General features: G+C 36.2%; 3 protein-coding genes and 1 long non-coding RNA gene across 4 annotated transcripts; 2 read left to right on the top strand and 2 right to left on the bottom strand.

Moving 5' to 3' along the window:
* Window positions 1-609: 609 nt before the first annotated feature.
* Window positions 610-3,457, bottom strand: LOC125381984. The gene is made up of 3 exons (XM_048399389.1): window positions 3,247-3,457; window positions 2,787-2,888; window positions 610-1,162 (listed from the first exon to the last, which is right to left on the bottom strand). Exons 1-3 carry the CDS (start codon window positions 3,348-3,350, stop codon window positions 688-690), a joined length of 681 nt encoding a protein of 226 aa, XP_048255346.1. The 5' UTR covers window positions 3,351-3,457; the 3' UTR covers window positions 610-687.
* A 2,434-nt stretch (window positions 3,458-5,891) lies between these two features.
* Window positions 5,892-9,448, bottom strand: LOC125381983. Its single transcript, XM_048399388.1, has 4 exons — window positions 8,885-9,448; window positions 8,084-8,205; window positions 7,736-7,881; window positions 5,892-6,041 (listed from the first exon to the last, which is right to left on the bottom strand). The coding sequence occupies exons 1-4, from the start codon at window positions 8,893-8,895 to the stop codon at window positions 5,892-5,894; spliced, it is 429 nt and encodes a 142-aa protein (XP_048255345.1). The 5' UTR covers window positions 8,896-9,448.
* Window positions 9,449-13,533: 4,085 nt separating this feature from the next.
* Window positions 13,534-19,160, top strand: LOC125381982. Its single transcript, XM_048399387.1, has 7 exons — window positions 13,534-13,896; window positions 15,594-15,732; window positions 16,480-16,530; window positions 16,852-16,929; window positions 17,937-17,987; window positions 18,309-18,386; window positions 19,117-19,160. The coding sequence occupies exons 1-7, from the start codon at window positions 13,768-13,770 to the stop codon at window positions 19,158-19,160; spliced, it is 570 nt and encodes a 189-aa protein (XP_048255344.1). The 5' UTR covers window positions 13,534-13,767.
* Window positions 19,161-19,355: 195 nt separating this feature from the next.
* LOC125381903 lies at window positions 19,356-20,177 on the top strand. The gene is made up of 3 exons (XR_007222127.1): window positions 19,356-19,430; window positions 19,861-19,899; window positions 20,106-20,177. It is a non-coding gene; the product is annotated as an uncharacterized LOC125381903 (long non-coding RNA).
* The last annotated feature ends 2,507 nt before the right edge of the window (window positions 20,178-22,684 follow it).

Genomic DNA, 22,684 nt, shown 5'->3' with positions numbered 1-22,684 from the left:
ATGGAGCAGTATTAACAAAAGCAATTCGCTTGTTTACCATTATTTTTTCATATGTTTGTGAAAATAAAAACATTTAAATAAAAAAATATGCTTGTTTTTTATGTTTGTAACATAAATTCATCTCAGTAGTAATGAAACATTCAGGGTATATGTTGTATTGTTATGATAGTGTGTTTTCAAACTATTGTTAATACTTCTAAAGTTCTGTTGACTCATTACACAGAAAGTAGCACAGGAACATACTCTGACAATATTGCTTCCCGATCTGTCCTTGATGGTATCCTTTGCAGCCATCTTTTCCAGGCTTGCTTTACATGGAAATGGCAGATGTAAAAACTGCTTTCTGCAAACAGAAATCTTCATCGTGTGTACTTTCTAAATTTATTTCTCTATCATGAAATTTGATCCTCTTTTGTTTGAAAGGCATATCTGAGAAGTTGACAGATGACAAATTAGACCAAATTTAATGAATAACAACTTTTTTATTGTAAAGCTATTAAAGCATAACTAAGAAGTTCTTATCTATAAATTTTGTCTACTTTGTCATCTTTGTTCCATTTGTAAATGCTGCAACAACAACATGTACTTTATCACAATAACTTACATAAGTGAATACATTCTTTAACAATAAGCATTTGCTAGTATTTCATAAGTGGTTGAAATCTGGTATAAGAAATAGTGTCAGTGCTACCAGTAAAAGCCACGATTAAAGAAATGTAAAAGCTTCAAAATTTCAAATAGGTAGTGTGTGCGTGTGCATGCATGAGTGATGATGTAGGTGGACAATTTGACACAATAACTACATGTACCTGGAAAAATCTTTTGGATGACATTTTTTTCCCTCTGGTCATCATCAATTATAAATATTTCTGGCTTCCACTCCTTATGTAAGGAAGCAAACTTCTCCATGCCCTCCTGTAGACTATCAGTGGTCTGGTCTTCTGTTATGATGAAACCTACTGGAACATACACTGAATCTGTCCGTACTGCCAGTTGATACAGAGGTAGGTTGTACTTGTTAGTGTTGTATGTCGCATCCAGTAAAACAGCACTGCCAAACTTTTCAAGCATAGTCCTTTGCCAGTGTGTTGACATGACAAGTAAGAAGGTGTCACCTGAGGTGTCGCTGAAATGGCAAGATATCTTTATACACAAATATCTTTACAAATATCAATTTAACAAAGGCTGCATGGTATTGGTTTTATTAAGGCACATTGGAACATTGATGCATGTCATTGTATCCCAATTGAGTGAATCAATGCTCATGATGTCAGTCACTTGATTTTCTGGTCTAGATTTTACAGGTTGAAACAACAAATATTTAGATATACAAACAAACTTCGCTGTACCAAACACAGTTAAGAAAGATATATGCTTGCAGCACTATAATAGTTCTAAAAATGTACTAAAATTCTTCATTTGTGTAGAAGTACTCCTTGCATTGTAGCCAGAGGTGAATCAGGTCGTTTTTCATTGCAAGTCAGTCAGTATATGAAATAATTGGTCCGGGTTATAGTAGCAGGAAGATGATATTATTCTCAATAGCTCATTATCAAGATGAATTTGCTGAAAGTGAATCTAGATGCTTGGCATTACAAGTAAAAACGAATGTATGAATCAAGATGTGTACTGTTAAATCTTTTTAAATATATTCAAGTGAAAGGTGCATCTATCCACGTTAGCATATATGGGTCACATGTAACATCACTTAAAATGTTTTGAATGTCTTCAGTTTTAACATAACGATTATTGGGGGGTACGAATGGCCCAGTCGCTAAGGCGTCGCAGTTCGCTGTGCAGAGTTACATCCCTTGGACACGCCAGAAACCTATGATTGTGGGTTCGAATCCCGGTTGTCCGATTATGTTTCTAGGTTCGTCAGCACCATACCCGTGCTTGAGGGTTTCACCGAAGTGGTAAACGTCTGAGACCTGCATCACTTCGCGATTTCCTCCCACATTAAGCTGACAAGCCTCGATATAACTGGAATACTGTTAAAAGAGGCGTTAAACCAAACTCACTCACTCACTCACTCATAACGCTTATTCCATTCATGGAGAATAATTCTTAAAAAGAACACGTTGTCTCAATGAAAGATCGGTGTACTGTTAGCTTGTCTGCACTGTTATAAAGATAAAATGACTACACATCCATGGATGTATCATTCACAACAGACGTGGAGCAGGGCTAATCAGCACCTTGCGGCTGTTTGTTTATAGTAAGAGGCTTGTGCCATGGGGAGTGGACATCGGCATGTCTGATGACCATGAGCTCGTGACTGCTGATAAGATGCTGACAGTTTTATCACTAAACACAATTCTTTTGCTCAAAATTCCTAGTGAGCTAGCACTATAAATCAGCATCAGTCCAGACGAGTACAAGCTGCCACACACACGTGCATGCACGTCGCTATATAAGTGCAATAATCACCTCGCCTCACCACAATTGCACCATATGAATGACTACACGAGTGTGTGGTGAATATTGTTTATCGCTGACATCACAAGTTCTATGTAATATACACAGTTTTAATTCTTATTTGTTTAAAATGCAGAACAGCACACTCATTTGTGTGTATACAAACGGGTTCAGCGCCAACTTGTCACATCCAAAGGCTTTTTTGCAGCACCAATTTTATAGATTATTATGGAGTAGAAGCGAATAGACACAATAGCTTCACAATTATGTTTTCTGGGCTTAGGGGTATATATTAACTGCTTATGAATTAAGTTTTTTTACCTTACATTGTATTCATTATTTTCAAACGAATACTAGTATTTCCTTACTTTCTTGGTCGAAACCAGCAGCTGTCTAAACGTGAGTCTGTCTCATCTCTTTTCAGTTTTTCCAGTAAGTCTGAGATGACTCCTTGTTCCTCTTCGGAATTTCTGAAATTCAGTATGATTTTAAATAGAAACATTTGTTGAGCGAATTTGAAATAAAAACGTGCATGTTTGTTGAATCGTCATCCATTTAGTAGAGTAGAGTTTATGCGATCATTTATATCGTAGAATTGGAAAAATTGGGTTTAATTATAAAACACTACAGTGAGATGAACAAATGGTACTCCTGTTGGTCATTTTCTACAACTGTCTCAAATATACTGTTAAAATCAAATATTTGAAAACAATTCTCTTTGAATTGAAAACACATTGGGTAAATCGTCAGTCAACTTATCATATACCAGTCTAGAAACCTGTGCCGTGTTATTTACTCATATGTATACGCAGCAGTTAACGACATCACCTGTTGTTTCGTACAGCTGTGTGAATGTGGTTGTATAAATCCTTCTTGGTTGGACTGAACTGCCGATTCGTTGAATTTGGTTCTGATGGCATAAACTCCTTCATGAATTCCTCTACCCTCGCTCCAACTTCTCTGGGCCGCCTTTCACCAGTTTCCACGACTTCATGTATTTTGTTAATCACAATGTTGTCAACCCTGTTTGTGCCACCGCTCTCCTGCAAATTATTATTTTCTATAATAAACGTCGATCAAAACCTCACCTCCAAGAATGAAGAGTTGTAGGGGGAGGCCCACACTACCTGGAACCGCCCATAGTTTTCAGGCCCATACCTACATAAATACTGCGGACTGCTGAACGTTGATATAAATTAATCATTGCAATAAATGTAAGTTACTTTTAAGGACATTAACAAACTTAAATGTACATCGATCGCTCATCGCAACAGAAATATTTCATGTTTGATAGGCATTTCGTAGAAGTTGACGGGTGAAAAAGTAGACAAAAATGTTCTATGGATAACAACCTCTTTATAATACTGTAATAACGACGTTCCGGTATAGATTCTTATACCGTTGTCAAGCAAGACAGACTAATGAACGTAACAACAATTATAATACTTGAGAGGGATTAACATGAGGAGATTGACATGTACTGTTACGAGAGAAAAATATTATATTCAGGTGTCTAGCGTGTATGCATTTTAAAACCACCATAAACACATCATCAACAGATCACAATGTTATACGAGGCCCGGCCAGCTAGGGCATATTAGACACCAGTTACCGCTAAACGGTCAATAATAATAAAACCACTTACAGTGCTAAAATAATACAAATACCCTGTGTTAAAGGATGAGAGTAAATGCAGGGAGTCCGAGCTACACAAAAAGCAAAAGTGAACATTATTTATTTTAGGGTCTACGCTTAAACATATTGTTAATCAGTGCGACTACATGGGTTGACAAATCCTCGCTCTGCATCAGATATTTCATTTGGTCTGTAGGTGACCAAGATCTGAAATTTTGATTCAAAGCTGAGGCACGGTTCCAAACATAAGTTCTTAGGTCCAAGTAGAGATTTCAATTTATCAAAAAGTGTTTCTCGTCTTCAATACTATTTGTATTACAGTGTTTACAAATACGAGTATCCAAAGTAGTCATTAATGAAAACCGAAAATAGTGTAGGTGACAAAACGCAGCCCTGTTTTACACCACTAAGTACAGCGAAACTGTCTGTCATTTTACCATTTTACAAATACCTGCGAGCGATTAATTTCATATAATGATTTAACCGCCCAAAAGAACTTCCAGTTTACTCCCAATTTGAATAGCTTGTACCAAACATAATCGCGATTCACTCGATTGGAAGCTTTCATTGCATCGATATAACACACACAGGTTGGGCGATTCACGGATTTCCTGTTTTTGATAATAGAATATATGGTATAAATATGATCCGTTGTACTTCTCTTACACCGAAAGCCGTTTTGCTCCTCTGCTAATAAATGATTTGATTCTAGCCATTTAGAAAAGCGTGTAGTTAAAATATCAGCGTAAATTTTTCAAGGTATTGATAATAAAGAAATTCTACGTTAATCTAACGGATCACGTGGATCAATATCTGATTTTGTTATTGGATAAAAAACATGTGCCGCCAAACCTCAGGACAAACATTATTATCCAAACAAAACATAAATATGCGTAATAGTATTTTTAGATTAGAAAAAGACATTGCCTAACAACGATACAGTCACTTTTCGATACTTAACGTTCGTATCCTGTCAGTGATGCCTGAGTTTCTAATTATGGGTGAATAACATAAAATGACATTTTACTATACCTCGCCAGTGGGGTGTTCTAAATGGTCTTCAGGTCTCGGAAATGAAACAATAAAGCGCCGTTCAAACTGATGTTCGGTCAGTCTTCCCTCGCCCAATGCTTTATGTAAATCAGCTGCGTATTTCCGTCTTTTCCGTCTGTCACCTTTTTCGGCCTGTATATAATAAAGACATTAAAAAATGATGATATATGTTGGAAGTGATAGTCTAATACGATTCACGATTTTGACTTGTGCCATTTGTTCCCGTGATTTTCCATGTGAACAATTGACTTGCCTTTGCATATGTTTGTGACGATGCCACAGGTAGGGCGTTGCGCTCATTCGCGAACACCTCATTTCATGATTTAGTCTATTTGATAGTGATTCTTATGCATATGCTTATGATATAGTTCGAATCGTACAATTGACTCTGCATTTAGTAGAATTTTCTAAAATTAATTGAGATTATTTTATAGTTTTTATTTAATGTTATGATAAGCATAGTGCTGTTTACTGTATCAGCTGGAAAGTGTACAGTACAAAAAACACCAACTGCTTTCATTTCATCCGAATCCCCTGTTGTAATTTTCTCCAAATATATATATAACATATAGACGATTCTGTCATATCATAAGTCGCTCATGATTTTATCATTTTCTAATTAATAACATATGCCTATAACTGTCCATACGATTGTGTGACGAGATACCGCAATGAAATGCTACCCAATCGTTTCAAGGTTCGGATGCATATATTTTTTTAGGACCAAGTTGACAAATGTATGCACCTGAAATATTCATGAACCGACTTTGTTATTCTTTACAATCCTACATGTGGATTTGCAGTGTCACCTTTGCATATGGAAAACACAGCATCTCTCTGACATGCAGTTTTGCGCCACAGTCCAGTTTTGGTGTCGTGAACAGTCGCTCCCTGGTTCTTTTCCTGGCATACTGGTGTTCAGCTGGTGGTTCTTCCTGGAATAATATATTGTAACAGAAACATAACCATCCGTTATACACTACAAATTTGTGTTTAGGACGTAAATACATTCAAGCCATATTTAGATCTAAACATGTTTAGGATCGTGTTTAAATCCTGAACGGAATAACATTTAGTCTGGGGTCTAAACACACAGAACCCGCTATCGTCTCACAGCCTAAACACCACCTGAACACAGCATCTCCAAAATGTAAGCATGTTTCTTATTTAAGTATGTTTATAATGTAAACTTGTTTACGTAAATGTCCACATAATTGTGTTTATCCTAATAATCTAAACTTGTTTAAATAAAGTACATATCATTTGGCAATAAGTCAAATATGGAAAATATGTATGATATGTATTGAAATCCGATGTGCCAATTAGATTCACAGGCACTTACATAACACATATACCATCAGAATTTACAACGAACTTGGTCCAATATAAACAAAATAATGTTCAAATAAATCAAGCTAAGACAATGGTGAGATAAAGAGATAAGCTAACATAAAAGTTGACATTTGATCTCCGTACCACATGTGGTAGCGTGCCGGACTACAAATCAAGAGGTTGCAGGTATGGGTTCCTATATCACGCCGGGTATTAAATAAAGTGTTGTGTTATGTGTTGTTGCTGTGTGACTAATTGTACTTACAGAACACAGAAGCTGTGAACGTATGTCTGATTACAACGATAGACTCCAATATTTCTAAAGTTACCACCCAAATTTCAGTATCCTCAATAAACGCTAAAATACATACAGAAAGCGTCCCTTATCAAGTTACTGAAAGTGAAGATTACGGATCTTACAGATTAAACGAAAACGTATGTGTTGAGTATGGCGTTAAAGTATCTTGAGGGGAAAATATCCAACAATACTGGTAAAATAATTAGTATTCACGGTATTTTGTTTAAAATAATCTTTTCGTCATTAAAAATGTGACACTAAGTTCAACAAGTAGTACCTATATTCCCTGTCTCATGACTGTCATGATGACTTGCACAAACTTTTCTATAACTGTACGTCCCTTATACCTTGTCATATAATTGACAGCAAAACTATTATGTCTATAGAATATGTGTTTTAGGCAACGAGAAAGTACTTATTAGATTTTCACCTACGTCTGTTCAACAATTAAACACCTCACCTGACTCCATTGTTTTGTCCCCCCCCCCCCCCCCGTAACTACCGACAAAGAAGATTGTTTCCTTTCTTTCGTGAAATACACGACAATGCTAACCCCTTTAAACATCCATGCTTCAGCTGAATCAGGTCGACTTGTACTGTTTGTTAAAATTCATTTCAGAACTTACTCTAGTTTAGAATATTTTAGATACATATATATTTTATTTTTTATTTATTTTTTAAATTTATTTTCTGTATTACAGGTTTATACATGAGGCAAATGTGTATAGGTAATACTATTGTGATAATACGTTGTATCCAAATAGTAATTTTACACCCATCTCCTAATGTAACACAACAGCGGTTGCATAACATTCAAACAAAGCGACTTCATTGAAATATTTCCGTCTTTTAACTCTCAAATATATTTTATTCCTTTGTTGTCTATGGAGCGTTATCATGTTGTATACTTTTAAATGTGTGTGTGTGTATATATATATTATTCATTTTATGTAGTTTGTATTAGTCGAAAGTATTGATTTACAGAGATATGGTTATTACCTTATTCTTTTCTTTGCGCCCTTTTCCGTATTTACAATCCCACGTCTGCGATGATACAATGATATACAGGGTATCATCTTTTGGCTTCAGACTTTGATTCCTGCCATTCAGCAGAATCCGCGGTTTATCTGTGGCCGTCGGGATATCTGTATGGGCAATGAGAAAGGAATTATTTTAACGAAAGTTATAAGATCGTATGTTCATTATACCTGTGAACATGAGACGAACATATGCCTAGAACATGTAAAAGCGCTAAATGCCTTCTTTACATTATTATTATTCAGAGACCAACTGTGTTGTAATCGCGAAACTAACTGATACTCACATAATAAATACTTCTCTACTCACAGTTTTTGTTGAAGTGCTTCTTAGTTGTTGTTTTCTTGAAGCTGTATCCTGTAACATTACAAAAGCTGGCTTTGGCAAGCGCGACACTTTCGTTGTTCTCAAACTCCTGGGTATATTCGAACCTGCAAAAAATATTTTTCATATTTGATTTGAATGTTTTTCATCCGTATGATCAGCGATGCAGGTACGATTATACGGTGTATATTCATCAAATTGATGTTTATCATTGCCAGCATTAGGAAATGGTGTTTACTATGATCAGATAAACAGTTTAATTCGTTACATTTCATCATTGTAGTTGAAAATCTACAAAACATTCTTAGTTATATTATACATGTATATTTTATTTTTATCTATTTGTTTTGATATTCGTTATAACTTTGATTTTGATGTAAAACAATATCATTCCACGTAATTATCACAGCTTAGTTATAGTTTATATATCCCGCCCTCGATTTGAATTCACTTAGATTTAAATGTCTATTAGTTTAACTATGGTGGAATTATATTAAATATCTTATACAATTGCATACAAATCTATCTATCTATCTGTGTGTGTGTGTGTGTGTGTGTGTGTGTGTGTGTGTGTGTATGTGTGTGTTTTTGTTGTATTTTCTTATTATTTGTATATCATTCCTATGCACTGTACATTTATAATGCACTATTATTATTCAAATATTACAATATAATGAAATGTATGTTTGAGAAGGCCTCGTAAGTGTGTCACTTGTGCCTAGTCCATTTGATTTTCCGCAATAAAATATGTTTATAATAACAAAATCTAAAGTTGAATTAACTTACTCGTATTCCATCTTCAAATAATAGTGTAGTGATCAGCTAAAACGCATGTGGTCCTCGCTGAAAGTGTCAGATGAAAATGACCTGCTGGGTAAACCCGTCACCTGCTGGTCACTGTCTAGATTTGTCATCCTTCATGCGATATAATAAGGGGGATAGTGTGGCCCCTGACATGAATTTGTTGAAAGGTTCTCGCAATAGCTCATTGGCCAAGTGGCCCGGTAGGCATCACATTGCATAACGGTTAGTTCAAGCTACACACGTCTGTTCATCCTGAAAAGTGCCAACGCTTAGCCTCTGAAAATATATAATTTTGTTAGAAACAAACAAGTACATTCAAATTGAAAAAGACCCCCATTGAGATTGGAGAAATAAAATATATCAATATAGCAAACAATTGCTGTCGCATTTTCAGGTTCGAGTAATTAACTGATCATGGACTGCGTGGTCGATAGGCGGTGTTGATTCAACACGTCTTCCGTCTTTGAGGTATCAGGGGTTATAGTGTAAATAGCCCTAGACAATATGGGGTCATTTTCTCTCCAAATTGTGGCCACTTTCTCTACAGTTTAGACCATTGCCTCCAAATTGGTTGGGGCATGGGGCCATTTTTTCCTGCACCCAGTTACAAGGACCATAATTGCTAACAACAAAGTTACGCGGTGTGTAAGCATCTATCATGCGTTAATTCTCTTTCTTTGGTGCACTTCGTATTGTCAATGAAATGGAAACCCGTATATTAACATTTAGTCCAAGAAATGAAGCTATTGTATATATAAATATAATTTTGTTAGAAACAAACAAGTACATTCAAATTGAAAAAGACCCCCATTGAGATTGGAGAAATAAAATATATCAATATAGCAAACAATTGCTGTCGCATTTTCAGGTTCGAGTAATTAACTGATCATGGACTGCGTGGTCGATAGGCGGTGTTGATTCAACACGTCTTCCGTCTTTGAGGTATCAGGGGTTATAGTGTAAATAGCCCTAGACAATATGGGGTCATTTTCTCTCCAAATTGTGGCCACTTTCTCTACAGTTTAGACCATTGCCTCCAAATTGGTTGGGGCATGGGGCCATTTTTTCCTGCACCCAGTTACAAGGACCATAATTGCTAACAACAAAGTTACGCGGTGTGTAAGCATCTATCATGCGTTAATTCTCTTTCTTTGGTGCACTTCGTATTGTCAATGAAATGGAAACCCGTATATTAACATTTAGTCCAAGAAATGAAGCTATTGTATATATAAATATACATCTGCAACAAATGAAGACGAATCCAAATAGTGCCCTAAACAATGTTTCATTTCAGGAGCTGAGGCAATTGAGACTTGCCAAATCTTCATAGCCCGTATATTATCGTGATAAACAAGAATTACCTCACAAAATCTGACATAAGGATAAAAGCGTTGTTAATAAATTCAGTGACCAACCCGCCCTTTATCTTTCAAACGTCTCCATGGCTGTGACTGTTCATTCTCCATACCGCCGGGGCCGAGGCCACATTTGGGTATCCAGCATGTCAAGCAAACGAATTAGTTTTTCTGTTTTGTTTTTTCAACAGCACCGAATGTTATTATGTATTTTATTTCATAAGAAAGTAGGCCTTCGGCCCAAATTTACAGTATATATTTGGTCCAACACTGAACAATAAAAACGTTGTGTTGTGTTGTGGCATGATACATGTACATGGCATGGCTTTTAACTACCTTTACATGAGGTGAAGAGATCGATTAATTGCATTTAAAGAGTGTTGAATGAATAACATGTATGTTTGGTACACATCTTTCTCGTAACGTACTGTATTTGGAACAAATCAATGCAAAATGGAATATTGATATTTCATTTCAGCAAATCCTTTCATATCTTGGAATATTATCTCAGTGTCCCTTTATTATGCGGATGTAGACACGTTTAAAACAAATGCTTTTAGATGAGAATACAACCGCTTTATTTATATGCTGCCTGTGCTATACTAACCCAAACATTTTGGGCATTTTTTCCAAGAGTGCATGTGCTCGTAAACTCATGTTCTCTTCGAAAAACCTTAAGATGAAAAGACCGACTTTTCATAGTCATCTAAATTATTATATTAGGTTATATTATTTTCTTCATACTAAAAACGAGTACATTAAAGGTAAACTTGATTCTGACGTACCACGTGAGAAAAGTTAAGGGCGGATTGGATAAGAATTGTATTCTCACCACACTCTATGTTTGTGAAGTGATACATTTCATTGAGATAATATACAGTGACAAGTCAACAAATTGTTAATTGCTTCCAGCTGACTATTTTCAGGTGAAGACCATCAACCCGGGCTCCGCGGAAAGTGTCACGACGCATGGTATGACATCTTCCGACACTGAGGGGGTATTAGCGCATAACCGTCATGTGTTATGGCGAGAGAGCTGGCATCCTTTATCAGTTTCTCAATAAATGCAGTGTGATAAGATCGTATCAGTTGACAGTGCACATACCCACGAACATATGATATTTTCTTCTCCCTATGATTCGCCATGGGTGTCCGTTGCCTCCTCTCAGTTTTGCTCGTCTTCCTCCTCGTGTAGAATTTGGTCAATAAACACGATGTCATCAGAACACATAATCTGACCCACGGTTTAGCAGTAGCTTGCTGCTAATTTTTCAAGGGGCCGATCTGTGGAAGGGCGTGTGTTTGTGGCGGGTGGGGGTGAGGGGGGGGTGGGGTGGGGGGGGGGGGGGGGGGGGGTATCCAGCAAGTCCAGTTTCTTCTGTGTGTTTTTTTTTTCTCAACAGCTCCGATTAAATATAAAGTTACAACTCTGTATGATCACAGTAAAAATGTGTTTAGATCTAAATCCTAAATGGTTAGGGTTTCAACATTTGTAGGATTGTGTTTAACATGCTAAACGTGTTTCGAGTCTAAATGTGGGAAGACTCGAAGTAATCAGTTACACTTCCATTGTTTTGCAAGTACATGTGAATCTGATTGGCACATCTAATTTCAATATATATTCCACATCATATTTACATTTTACTTTATGCCCAATGATAGGCACTTCATTTAAACATGTTTAGATTATTAGGATAATACACAATGGTTTGCATTTTATCGTTAACATGTTTAAAGGTTAAACCAAATGTGTATTCCGCTTAGGATTTCAACCGAAACATGTGTTGTATGTATTTTCATTCTAAACTCATTTTACAGTGTAAGTACCATGATATCTAATCTGAAATTAACCATTCTCATGTGTGGTTAAGAAATACGTGCACCAATAACTGTATGACATGTACAAGGCAACAACGGGAAGTTTCCTCAGAGGTCAAAAATACATTTACATGAATACATGATATAAAAAAATATTTTCACTTTAGGCATTTATTCACGTTGGGCCATAATATAGTAATTTTAGAGACCGGTAGAGTAGGATATGCACACCCTTTTCGCGAATTTTCGTGATCCACTCATATAACGTCAAGGGATTTGGAGCTGAACCTTACATTTCAAGTTATATTCCCCGCTGTGGCAGTAGAGCCCTGCCTCTGTTTCCATGCGGAGTATGACCGCCTCCGTGGTCTTGTGGTAGAGCGTCCGCCCGGAGAGCGGAAGGTCCAGGGTTCGATCCCGGGCCGCGTCATACAAAAAGACGTTAAAAGATTGTACTTGTTGTTACCCTGTCTAGCGCTCGGCATTAAGGGGCTAAAACAAGGACTGGTCGGCTCGGAGTCAGTATACTGTGTCTGAGTGGGGTATTCATGTTAAACTGCGGCATGGTATCTCAGTGAGCTAGCACTATAAATCGGCATCAGTCCGGACTAGTACAAGCAGCCACACACACACATACACGTGCATGCACGTCGCTATATAAGTGCAATAATCTTGGACGCGACGTTAAACCCAATTTCACCTCACCACCTCCATGCGGAGTATAAACATGTGGAGTATAGCCTCACTACACGTATGAACAGGCCTGCACTGCAATAAGCCACAGTGGCACGCCAAGAAGTAGTATGTTTTAATTGTAAGAATGTTGTAAAGGATGAGATGCACGTGGTTGTACATTGCACCTGAAAACCACCAAAACTGCTGCTTCTTTCATGTCGAGTTCTAAATAGTGTGTTTTAACATATGTCAGATGCTGATAAGTCATATAAAAATGGGAAAGAATACTATCTGATGTCTTGTAGGAAATATTCAGAGGTAACGCACTTCCTTTTAACAGAGACCATATAATAGATAATAGATATTATGTGGTCTCTGCTTTTAAGCTTCTCTTTCCTTTAAAACATATTATTTTGAAGGCTTAAACATCAGAGAAATACTTAGTCTACTTTCTTTAAAACAATAAACCAGGTAACATAGAAATAATCTGCTATCATGTATACAGCTTCAAACAAATCTGAAATACTTATAGATATTCCTAGGTCATAACTTAATATTTTGTATTGGTACTTTGTATTGTTATCTTACTTGTTATGTATCTGTTTACATAGTTTATAGAATATTGTCACTGTCTTGTATCTTGTATCTAATGTCAAGCCCTAACGTGCTACAAAAAAGTATTGCCACACATGAGTGCAATCCAGAAAAGGAAGCTACGAGTACATGTATATCGTCATTAAATAATTTCATTTTTATGACTATATACTATTTATGTATGTTTTATTACGCAGGTCTTAAATCAAAATATTACAACATCCCAAGATAAACACGGAAAGGGGCGTGAGTATGTGTACTAATATCACGGCACTCAGACTCCGCCTTTTAATTTAACTAACCAACCGCTGTCGCGCTGAGATACCGATATATATCCGATTTGCCTTTGATTTTTTCATCACTACTTCCACAAAAATATCACACGTTTGCTTCCAGTTGATTATCTTTGAACCTCTTATTACCATGGCTCCCAATTCTTCCCGGTGGTGGATGACAGCAGTCAGCTCCAAGAAGTTGTGTCTATACTCTGATAAGGGGTGTAGGGGGCAAATAATGGACATGGACAAGGCTACCGACGCAGATATGGTGAAGGTGAGGCTAATGAATTACTCATATTTAGAATGTTATAAGTGTTTATAAAAAAACACAACATTTTGCGAGGGCGGTGTAGGCATGTCACAGATAGGTTTGAATTATCTCCCATTAACGGGTTACAATTTCAGAATGAATACAAGTAGCCAATGTAAAACAAATGTGAATGCTTGAGGAAGAGTGGATAACATACCGATCAATCTTCTTATAACATGTGCTTCGATCTCCAAATATTGACGCAATTTCAATGTTTCGTTTAGTCTTCTCACAAGTTTCCTTTCTTTTGTTTCTGCCACATTATTATCTGCAAGGTAAGAGATGGGGAAATAGGGGCTGCACTCATCAGGTTCATTCCCGTTAAATCACCCTACTGAGAGGTGTTTAAACAATGTAGTGGGGCTACTTTTTTTCATTCACTGCTCCCTTGGGAGTATAAAAAATTAAAGTGATACTGACTTACTGCACATCTTTGGTATATACAATTTCTAGATAGTTTGAACACACACTTGATTAACCACTTACTCTAGTCATTAACATTACGTGAGGTATAGCTCACTTTGGTATATATACATTTTTAGAACTCTAACATTAAATTATAGCTCACTACACACATCATGTTTAGTTAAAATTTTGAAAACAAGCAGCTCGAAATGGAAAAAGAAACAATTAAAAGCCCAACAATACCACGAGGGGACGTTTTGTTTAAAATGTTTGTAAAGTATTGGCGCGACAATGAGACAACGCCAGAGTTTGATGGAATGTCGCTGTGCCAAAATGTAGATCTATTAAAAAACGAAGTAAGTTTTCACATTTGCTCTTCAGTATCGTATCAGTTAATTCATTTCGCACCCAAGTTCACATTTTTTAACCAACAGCAGTTCAATTTAGCAGTAAAATCAGAGTATGGAGTTTATGAGTGATGTTACTTATCTGTCAGTGGTTGTCTGACAACTGTTCTTTCTGAATACATTCTGCTTCATTTTATAAAGCAACTCTAATTAATCCATAGTTTCTAAATATGACTCAATTTTATCAGTTTGGCTTTTCTATAAAGTGCTTATCTTTTTTATACCAAGGTATCAATTTCATTCTTTACTTAAAACATACACGAATCAAGTTACACAACTGTCTTTTCATTTGTAACATAAGTAACTGGACATGTTTGGAGAAAGGAGTTTTTCACTCAATACGATGGTCCTGTATATTTCCTTCTAATTCCTAAAAAAATGGACATATCAGTACAAAATTCAACCCATTTTCAGAATCAAAACAAAAAAATACATTTTTTAGTAACCGTATTTTTTCCCCGTTTCTGTTGCTTACATATGTGAGGGTAGTCTAAATTTTAATAAATATATTCCCCAAAGAAGAGGAATTTATTTTCGCTAATAGAATAGTAATAAATGACTATTATAGAACTATCCGTGAAATAACTGCTTATATAATTAGGGAACTATGTCCATACATCGGATAAAATAATACATAGTATATATTTATTCAATAATGTGCATATCTCGAGTTATCATTGCTGAGCGAATGGAGAAGTACCCATTTTTGCATGAAAAAAATGAAGTATTTCAGAAATGGTAAAGTAGACTTAAGTTTTCAGTTCCGCTACACCCGATGACACTACACCATGACCGTTTACATATGTTTCATTATAAACATTTATAACATCAATACCGCTGATTTTGCAGATTACTCTTCACGATGGTAGCGTCAGACTGCTCAGTGTAAAACGATTTGTGCCCTCGCACGAAGAAGGTTGCAGCACGTTTAGGGGCATCTCGACGGCAGCCACGCTGACGGAAACCTGGTCCCAGTACTCGGGAAAATGTATGTATAATATTATGTAATACCTGTAATATAAATGTTCAATTCATAGAAAATACAAAACATATTTACCATTTCTCCACATTGTACTTGGTTGTGCATGGAATCTTGAAAGATGGTACTTGTTGTTTCCCTGCCTGGCACGGCATTAAGGGGCTAAAAACTGCTCTGCTCGGCTCGGAGTCATTGTACTGTGTCTGAGTGAGGTATTCATGTTAAACTGCGGCATGGTATCTCAGTGGGCTAATACTACAAAATCGGCATTAGTCGGGACAAGTACAAGCAGACACACACGAACGCACGCACGCACACATCAACTTTTGTTAAAATTTTGAAAACAAGCAGTAACAAATAAAAGCTCGACAATGCCACGAGGAGACGTTTTGTTTAAAATGTTTGTTAAAGACTTGAAAACATGTAGTTTTATGGGCGCGACAATGAGACAACGCGACAGTTTGGTGGAATGTCGCGTTGCCACAATGTAAATCTTTTAGAAAACGAAGCAAGCTCTTTTGTATCAAATCAATGTTAACTGTCATATGATACGGCTCAATTTGTAATATCTTTAAACCCTGAAATAAACTGAATTTACCTTATGGTTTAAACGTGTAATATATGAATGTTTACCGGACCATATGAATACTTGTTTTTGGAAGGACGACAACGCACAACGCGACACTGTCTCTACTAGGATTCCATAATTGTGATATTTTGTAACTGCTACCATGACACTATTATCTATTATTACAGTCATACATGTGCCAGCGGCTGACCAGGAGGCCCTTGACTCGGATGTGCACAGTAAGTAAAATAAAATGTCGCTAGTGTTTATTTCTTATGTTTATCAATAACCTGGTAAATACGATTCATGTCAAATTTAACATTCACTGATAGAACTCTTTGATCATGCGTGCTGAAGAGAATAGCTTTCATAAAAAATACGCCTAAAGGATTGCTACAAATGGTACTTATATAATAAATTAACTTTATTTGTTTATTTCGTGAAAATCGAACCTGTAATGCATGAGTGAAATGTTTAATTATAAAGTGATCTGAACTCTGCCGAAACGATACAGATTTTTATATTAAAGTGAATTCATTTACGGATGTCCCCCTTTTCAGTTGCAGATAGACCCAATACCACCTTCAAAGTTACCAAGCGAATTGTAATGGACACATGCCGGCCGGAAGACAAAATAGGTAATTGTGTTTTATCTATACCATATACTTGTATTTTCTTGCGCATTTGAAAATGTTGTGACCGATGTTTACCTATGGGCGCATTCATCTATAATTAAAATGGTCAAGTAGTAGAGCGTCTGCCCGGATAGCGGAATTTCAGGTGCTCTATCCCAGGCCGTGTCATACCAAAAGACGTCAAAATATGGTATTTGATGCTACCCTGCCTGGCGCTCGGCATTAAGGGACTAAAACAAGGACTGGTCAGGTCGGAATCAGTATACTGTGTCTGAGTGGAGTATTCATGTTAAACTGCGGCATGGTATGTCAATGGGCCAACACTACAAACAAGGCATTAGTCGGGACTAGTACAAGCAGACACACACACACGCGCGCTCGCGCGCGCACACACTGACACAAACACACACTGACACACACATTCACACATTGAGACACACACACACGTACGTGCAAGCTCGTCGCTATATAAGTACAATGATCTTACACCCCATTCATATCATCTCACCTATTATGAAAGATCATGATTTGTTAAAATTGTGAAAGTAAGCAGTAACGAATAGAAGCGCCGCAATGTAACGAAGCCACGATTGGAAATGATTATTATAATATTGAAAATATGCAGAAATATGGGCTCGACAGCGCGACAGTTCAATGGAATGTCGCTTTGCCGCATTGTCGCTCTTTTAAGTCAAGTTTTCGCGTATGCTCATTTGTATATTTGTCCTTTTAATGTCTGTGTTTCAGTTTTTGTGTGTATACCGCAGTATTTGAATATGTGTACGCACTAACAAGGTCAGCTATTATTTGATCGGCTCAATTTGTAATATCTTTAAACCCTGAAATAAACTGAATTTACCTAATGGTTTAAACGTGTAATATATGAATGTTTACCGGACCATATGAATACTTGTTTTTGGAAGGACGACAACGCGACACTGTCTCTACTAGGATTCCATAATTGTGACATTTTGTAACTGCTACCATGACACTATTATCTATTATTACAGTCATACATGTGCCAGCGGCTGACCAGGAGGCCCTTGACTCGGATGTGCACAGTAAGTAAAATAAAATGTCGCTAGTGTTTATTTCTTATGTTTATCAATAACCTGGTAAATACGATTCATGTCAAATTTAACATTCACTGATAGAACTCTTTGATCATGCGTGCTGAAGAGAATAGCTTTCATAAAAAATACGCCTAAAAGATTGCTACAAAAGGTACTTATATAATAAATTAACTTTATTTGTTTATTTCGTGAAAATCGAACCTGTAATGCATGAGTGAAATGTTTAATTATAAAGTGATCTGAACTCTGCCGAAACGATACAGATTTTTATATTAAAGTGAATTCATTTACGGATGTCCCCCTTTTCAGTTGCAGATAGACCCAATACCACCTTCAAAGTTACCAAGCGAATTGTAATGGACACATGCCGGCCGGAAGACAAAATAGGTAATTGTGTTTTATCTATACCATATACTTGTATTTTCTTGCGCATTTGAAAATGTTGTGACCGATGTTTACCTATGGGCGCATTCATCTATAATTAAAATGGTCAAGTAGTAGAGCGTCTGCCCGGATAGCGGAATTTCAGGTGCTCTATCCCAGGCCGTGTCATACCAAAAGACGTCAAAATATGGTATTTGATGCTACCCTGCCTGGCGCTCGGCATTAAGGGACTAAAACAAGGACTGGTCAGGTCGGAATCAGTATACTGTGTCTGAGTGGAGTATTCATGTTAAACTGCGGCATGGTATGTCAATGGGCCAACACTACAAACAAGGCATTAGTCGGGACTAGTACAAGCAGACACACACTCACGCGCGCTCGCGCGCGCACACACACTGACACACACATTCACACATTGAGACACACACACACGTACGTGCAAGCTCGTCGCTATATAAGTACAATGATCTTAAACCCCATTCATATCATCTCACCTATTATGAAAGATCATGATTTGTTAAAATTGTGAAAGTAAGCAGTAACGAATAGAAGCGCCGCAATGTAACGAAGCCACGATTGGAAATGATTATTATAATATTGAAAATATGCAGAAATATGGGCTCGACAGCGCGACAGTTCAATGGAATGTCGCTTTGCCGCATTGTCGCTCTTTTAAGTCAAGTTTTCGCGTATGCTCATTTGTATATTTGTCCTTTTAATGTCTGTGTTTCAGTTTTTGTGTGTATACCGCAGTATTTGAATATGTGTACGCACTAACAAGGTCAGCTATTATTTGATCGGCTCAATTTGTAATATCTTTAAACCCTGAAATAAACTGAATTTACCTAATGGTTTAAACGTGTAATATATGAATGTTTACCGGACCATATGAATACTTGTTTTTGGAAGGACGACAATGCGACACTGTCTCTACTAGGATTCCATAATTGTGACATTTTGTAACTGCTACCATGACACTATTATCTATTATTACAGTCATACATGTGCCAGCGGCTGACCAGGAGGCCCTTGACTCGGATGTGCACAGTAAGTAAAATAAAATATCGCTAGTGTTTATTTCTTATGTTTATCAATAACCTGGTAAATACGATTCATGTCAAATTTAACATTCACTGATAGAACTTTTTGATCATGCGTGCTGAAGAGAATAGCTTTTATAAAAAAAAACAATACATGATTGCTACAAAAGTTACTTTTATAATAATTTAAGCTAATTTGTTTATTTCGTGAAATTTGAGCTTATAATGTATATAATGTTAAATCATAACGTGATTTGAACTCTGCCGAAACGATACAGATCTTTACTAAATTCATTAACGGATGTATATGATTTACCTCTTTCCACTAAACCTTTCAGCTATTTTGATGTTATTGATTGAAATAAAGAAGATATACATCATTTGTGAAAAAAATAATGTCATGAAAACATTTTCAACAATTATTTTGTAAATTTCAGATGATTCACCAGTCAAGAAATTCAAGACAGATCATAGAGGTAACCTGTTTTCTCTCTTTAAAAGTCACACATAATCAGATACATATGTGAACAGTAAAAATTTCAAATTACGATGTACTTAACATATGCCATTTAATGTACAGGTTCATATGTCACAATGTTGACATGGTCTCTGGGATAATGAAGCCTTGATTTCTTTAGATCTGTACGCGTACAATGTTGAATGTTCCCCTTTTTATTTGTAGATAGACCCAGTACATCCGTCCAAGTTATAAAACGAATTGTGATGGGCATATGTAGACCGCAAGACAAAATCGGTAATTGTGTTTTATATATCATACATACATACATACATACATACATACATACATACATACATACATACATACATACATACATACATACATACATACATACATACATACATACACGTACGTATTTATTTATTTATTGTTGTGTTTATATACATATCTTCACGTATACGATCGACCGAAGAGACACATAGTTGTTTACTAATACATATAATTAAACATTTCAGTGATTCCTACAAAGAAAGTCACAGGCAACTTAATCTTGAAGGACTCGGGTAAATATAAAAGTTACACAAAGTTCACCAAATCTACCTAAAACCATTATTAATTCCATGAGTAGATTCTTTTAAGTTCCATATATTTTCCGTTATTCCCTGTCTTATCATTTGTAATATTTGTATACTGTAAATCTTGAAGTTAACGCGAGCGTGAATTAAATGCGAAAAATGCGAGTTATATATTTTTTCTGAATATCAGGTGATGGTTTTCCATCATTATACAAACCGCCACTAACCGAGTCATACTTTTCTTGGAGACGGAAGAATCACTTATAGAAGGAGCAGTTAAACATTTGCTTCATACCACATATGCTTCCTTTTCGTAAAACCCGAGGCAAAATTATTTCCTCAAGTATTTTATGTTGCAATTATGTGTCTGAAAAGACATCCCAGTATTATTATGATGCAACTTATTTGCAGATTTATCTGTCGGTACCATGCAGTTAAGTGACGTTTTCATAGCCTAATATCATATACATGTATTTTCCCTTAATCCACAGCGCCAACAGTCCCACCCGGTATAGACAGGGGTACAATGTGCCATGAAGGTAAGAGTAACTTGTCAAAAGTAGCATTCGAATAAGTAACGTCTTCAGTTGCATTACGAATGGGAAGCAATATTTTTCACCTGGATCTCAGTATTAATTTCTGATATATTTATATTTTATATTTCAGGTCAAAGAATGGTACTTGGGGACTCGCTATGCAGGGGGATTGCGGGCGATATACCCAACTGTATAGTCTTGAGCAAACCCGGATCTAACCTTAAGCGAATGCACCAAACCATAACCAATTTAAATGTAAAGTCTTATCGCTCTATTTTGTTACATGTAGGGACAAATGACATTTCTTCCTTTAATCCACATCGATTTCTCTCTGAATATATGACACTCATTAAATACTTAAAATCGATTAACCCTGATGCCGTTATAATGTGTTGTGACATTATTCCACGCATCAGGGATTTCAGCACAACACAGAGGGTGGTAATCCATGCGAACAATATCATAAGGCATGTGTGCACTGTTCTTAGATGTAAAAATGTGCGAACATCCAAAAGATTTTTATATTTGGGAACAGGTGGACCAAGGCACTATCTATATTGTTCGGACGGATTACACCTGAATGATAAAGGGAAGTATCAGCTGAAAAGGTCATTTGCCCAAGCCCTATCACATGCCCATCAGTAAAGATTTGCTTTTGTCCTAGTCATCCTATTTAGAACTGTTTAAAAGAATTAATATATTCACTAGTTTATAAGAAATTTGAAAAATAGTTTTCTGCTGATATTTCCATTTATTTCCTTATTTATTTTAGCTTATGTCGTAATTTATAGGATTTTTATGCTTTTCAAAATATGGTCAGAATAACACTCTTATAGTCCCTACCTACATTTATTTAATGCTTATGGTAACAATCTTGTTCGTAGTAAATTGAGGTCTGTATTCTGATGTACTTAGACACTATTTATTCTCGCAGTTATTGTAGTATGTGTCTTTGCAATTCTTAGTTACTGTTTTCTGATTAATTGTAACCAATAGTCATGCCCGGTAAAGTGAATGTTGTGATAACTAATTTCCCTTCCCTTCTCAGGACATTTTAGACCTATCCATATTATGTTGTTTTGGATTGTACTATGCATAACCCAAAAAGTATAACATTTAAATATCGTGTAGAAATCATTGCAGACCTTACGCAGCAAATTGTTATGTGAACTGTAACGTATGTTATATTTGGGATTACACTGTCTTATCAAAGTACACGTTCTGATACTTTTTAGGGTCCCCATGTCATTTGTCCCTACTTGCACTTTCGTTATGTGAACTGTCCAGTAATACTGATTTAAAAATAATAAACTTTCCTCTTATTTTGGTTAGTTTCCATATTCCAGTGCTAAAAAGTATTTGATTATACATTTCTCTGTTTTTCTTCCAATTTTTCCGATATAAACAAACGATCTAATCTTTCATTTTGGACTAGTTTATCTCCATGAATACTAGTAACTTCTTCTTGTCATATTGGTGTATTTCCAAGCACGTATCTATTAAACGATGTTGTTCATATTACCTTTTTGTTTTATTTACTTTTTGTGGTTAAAGCTGATTCATCTGCAGCATTCATCTCGCCACACAAGCATAAGTAATCTGTCTCAAACCGAGAAAGATTATTGAAAAAGCATAGACTATCTGAATTTGGACCATATGGGAAAATCAAAGACAGCGTTATATGTAAAAA

This window comes from Haliotis rufescens, unplaced genomic scaffold, assembly GCF_023055435.1.
Source record: "Haliotis rufescens isolate VD_foot unplaced genomic scaffold, xgHalRufe1.0.p SCAF_2, whole genome shotgun sequence".
NCBI lineage: Eukaryota > Metazoa > Mollusca > Gastropoda > Lepetellida > Haliotidae > Haliotis > Haliotis rufescens.
The sequence above is the reverse complement of the archived record's forward strand: the minus strand, read 5'-3'. Positions and strand labels throughout refer to the sequence as shown.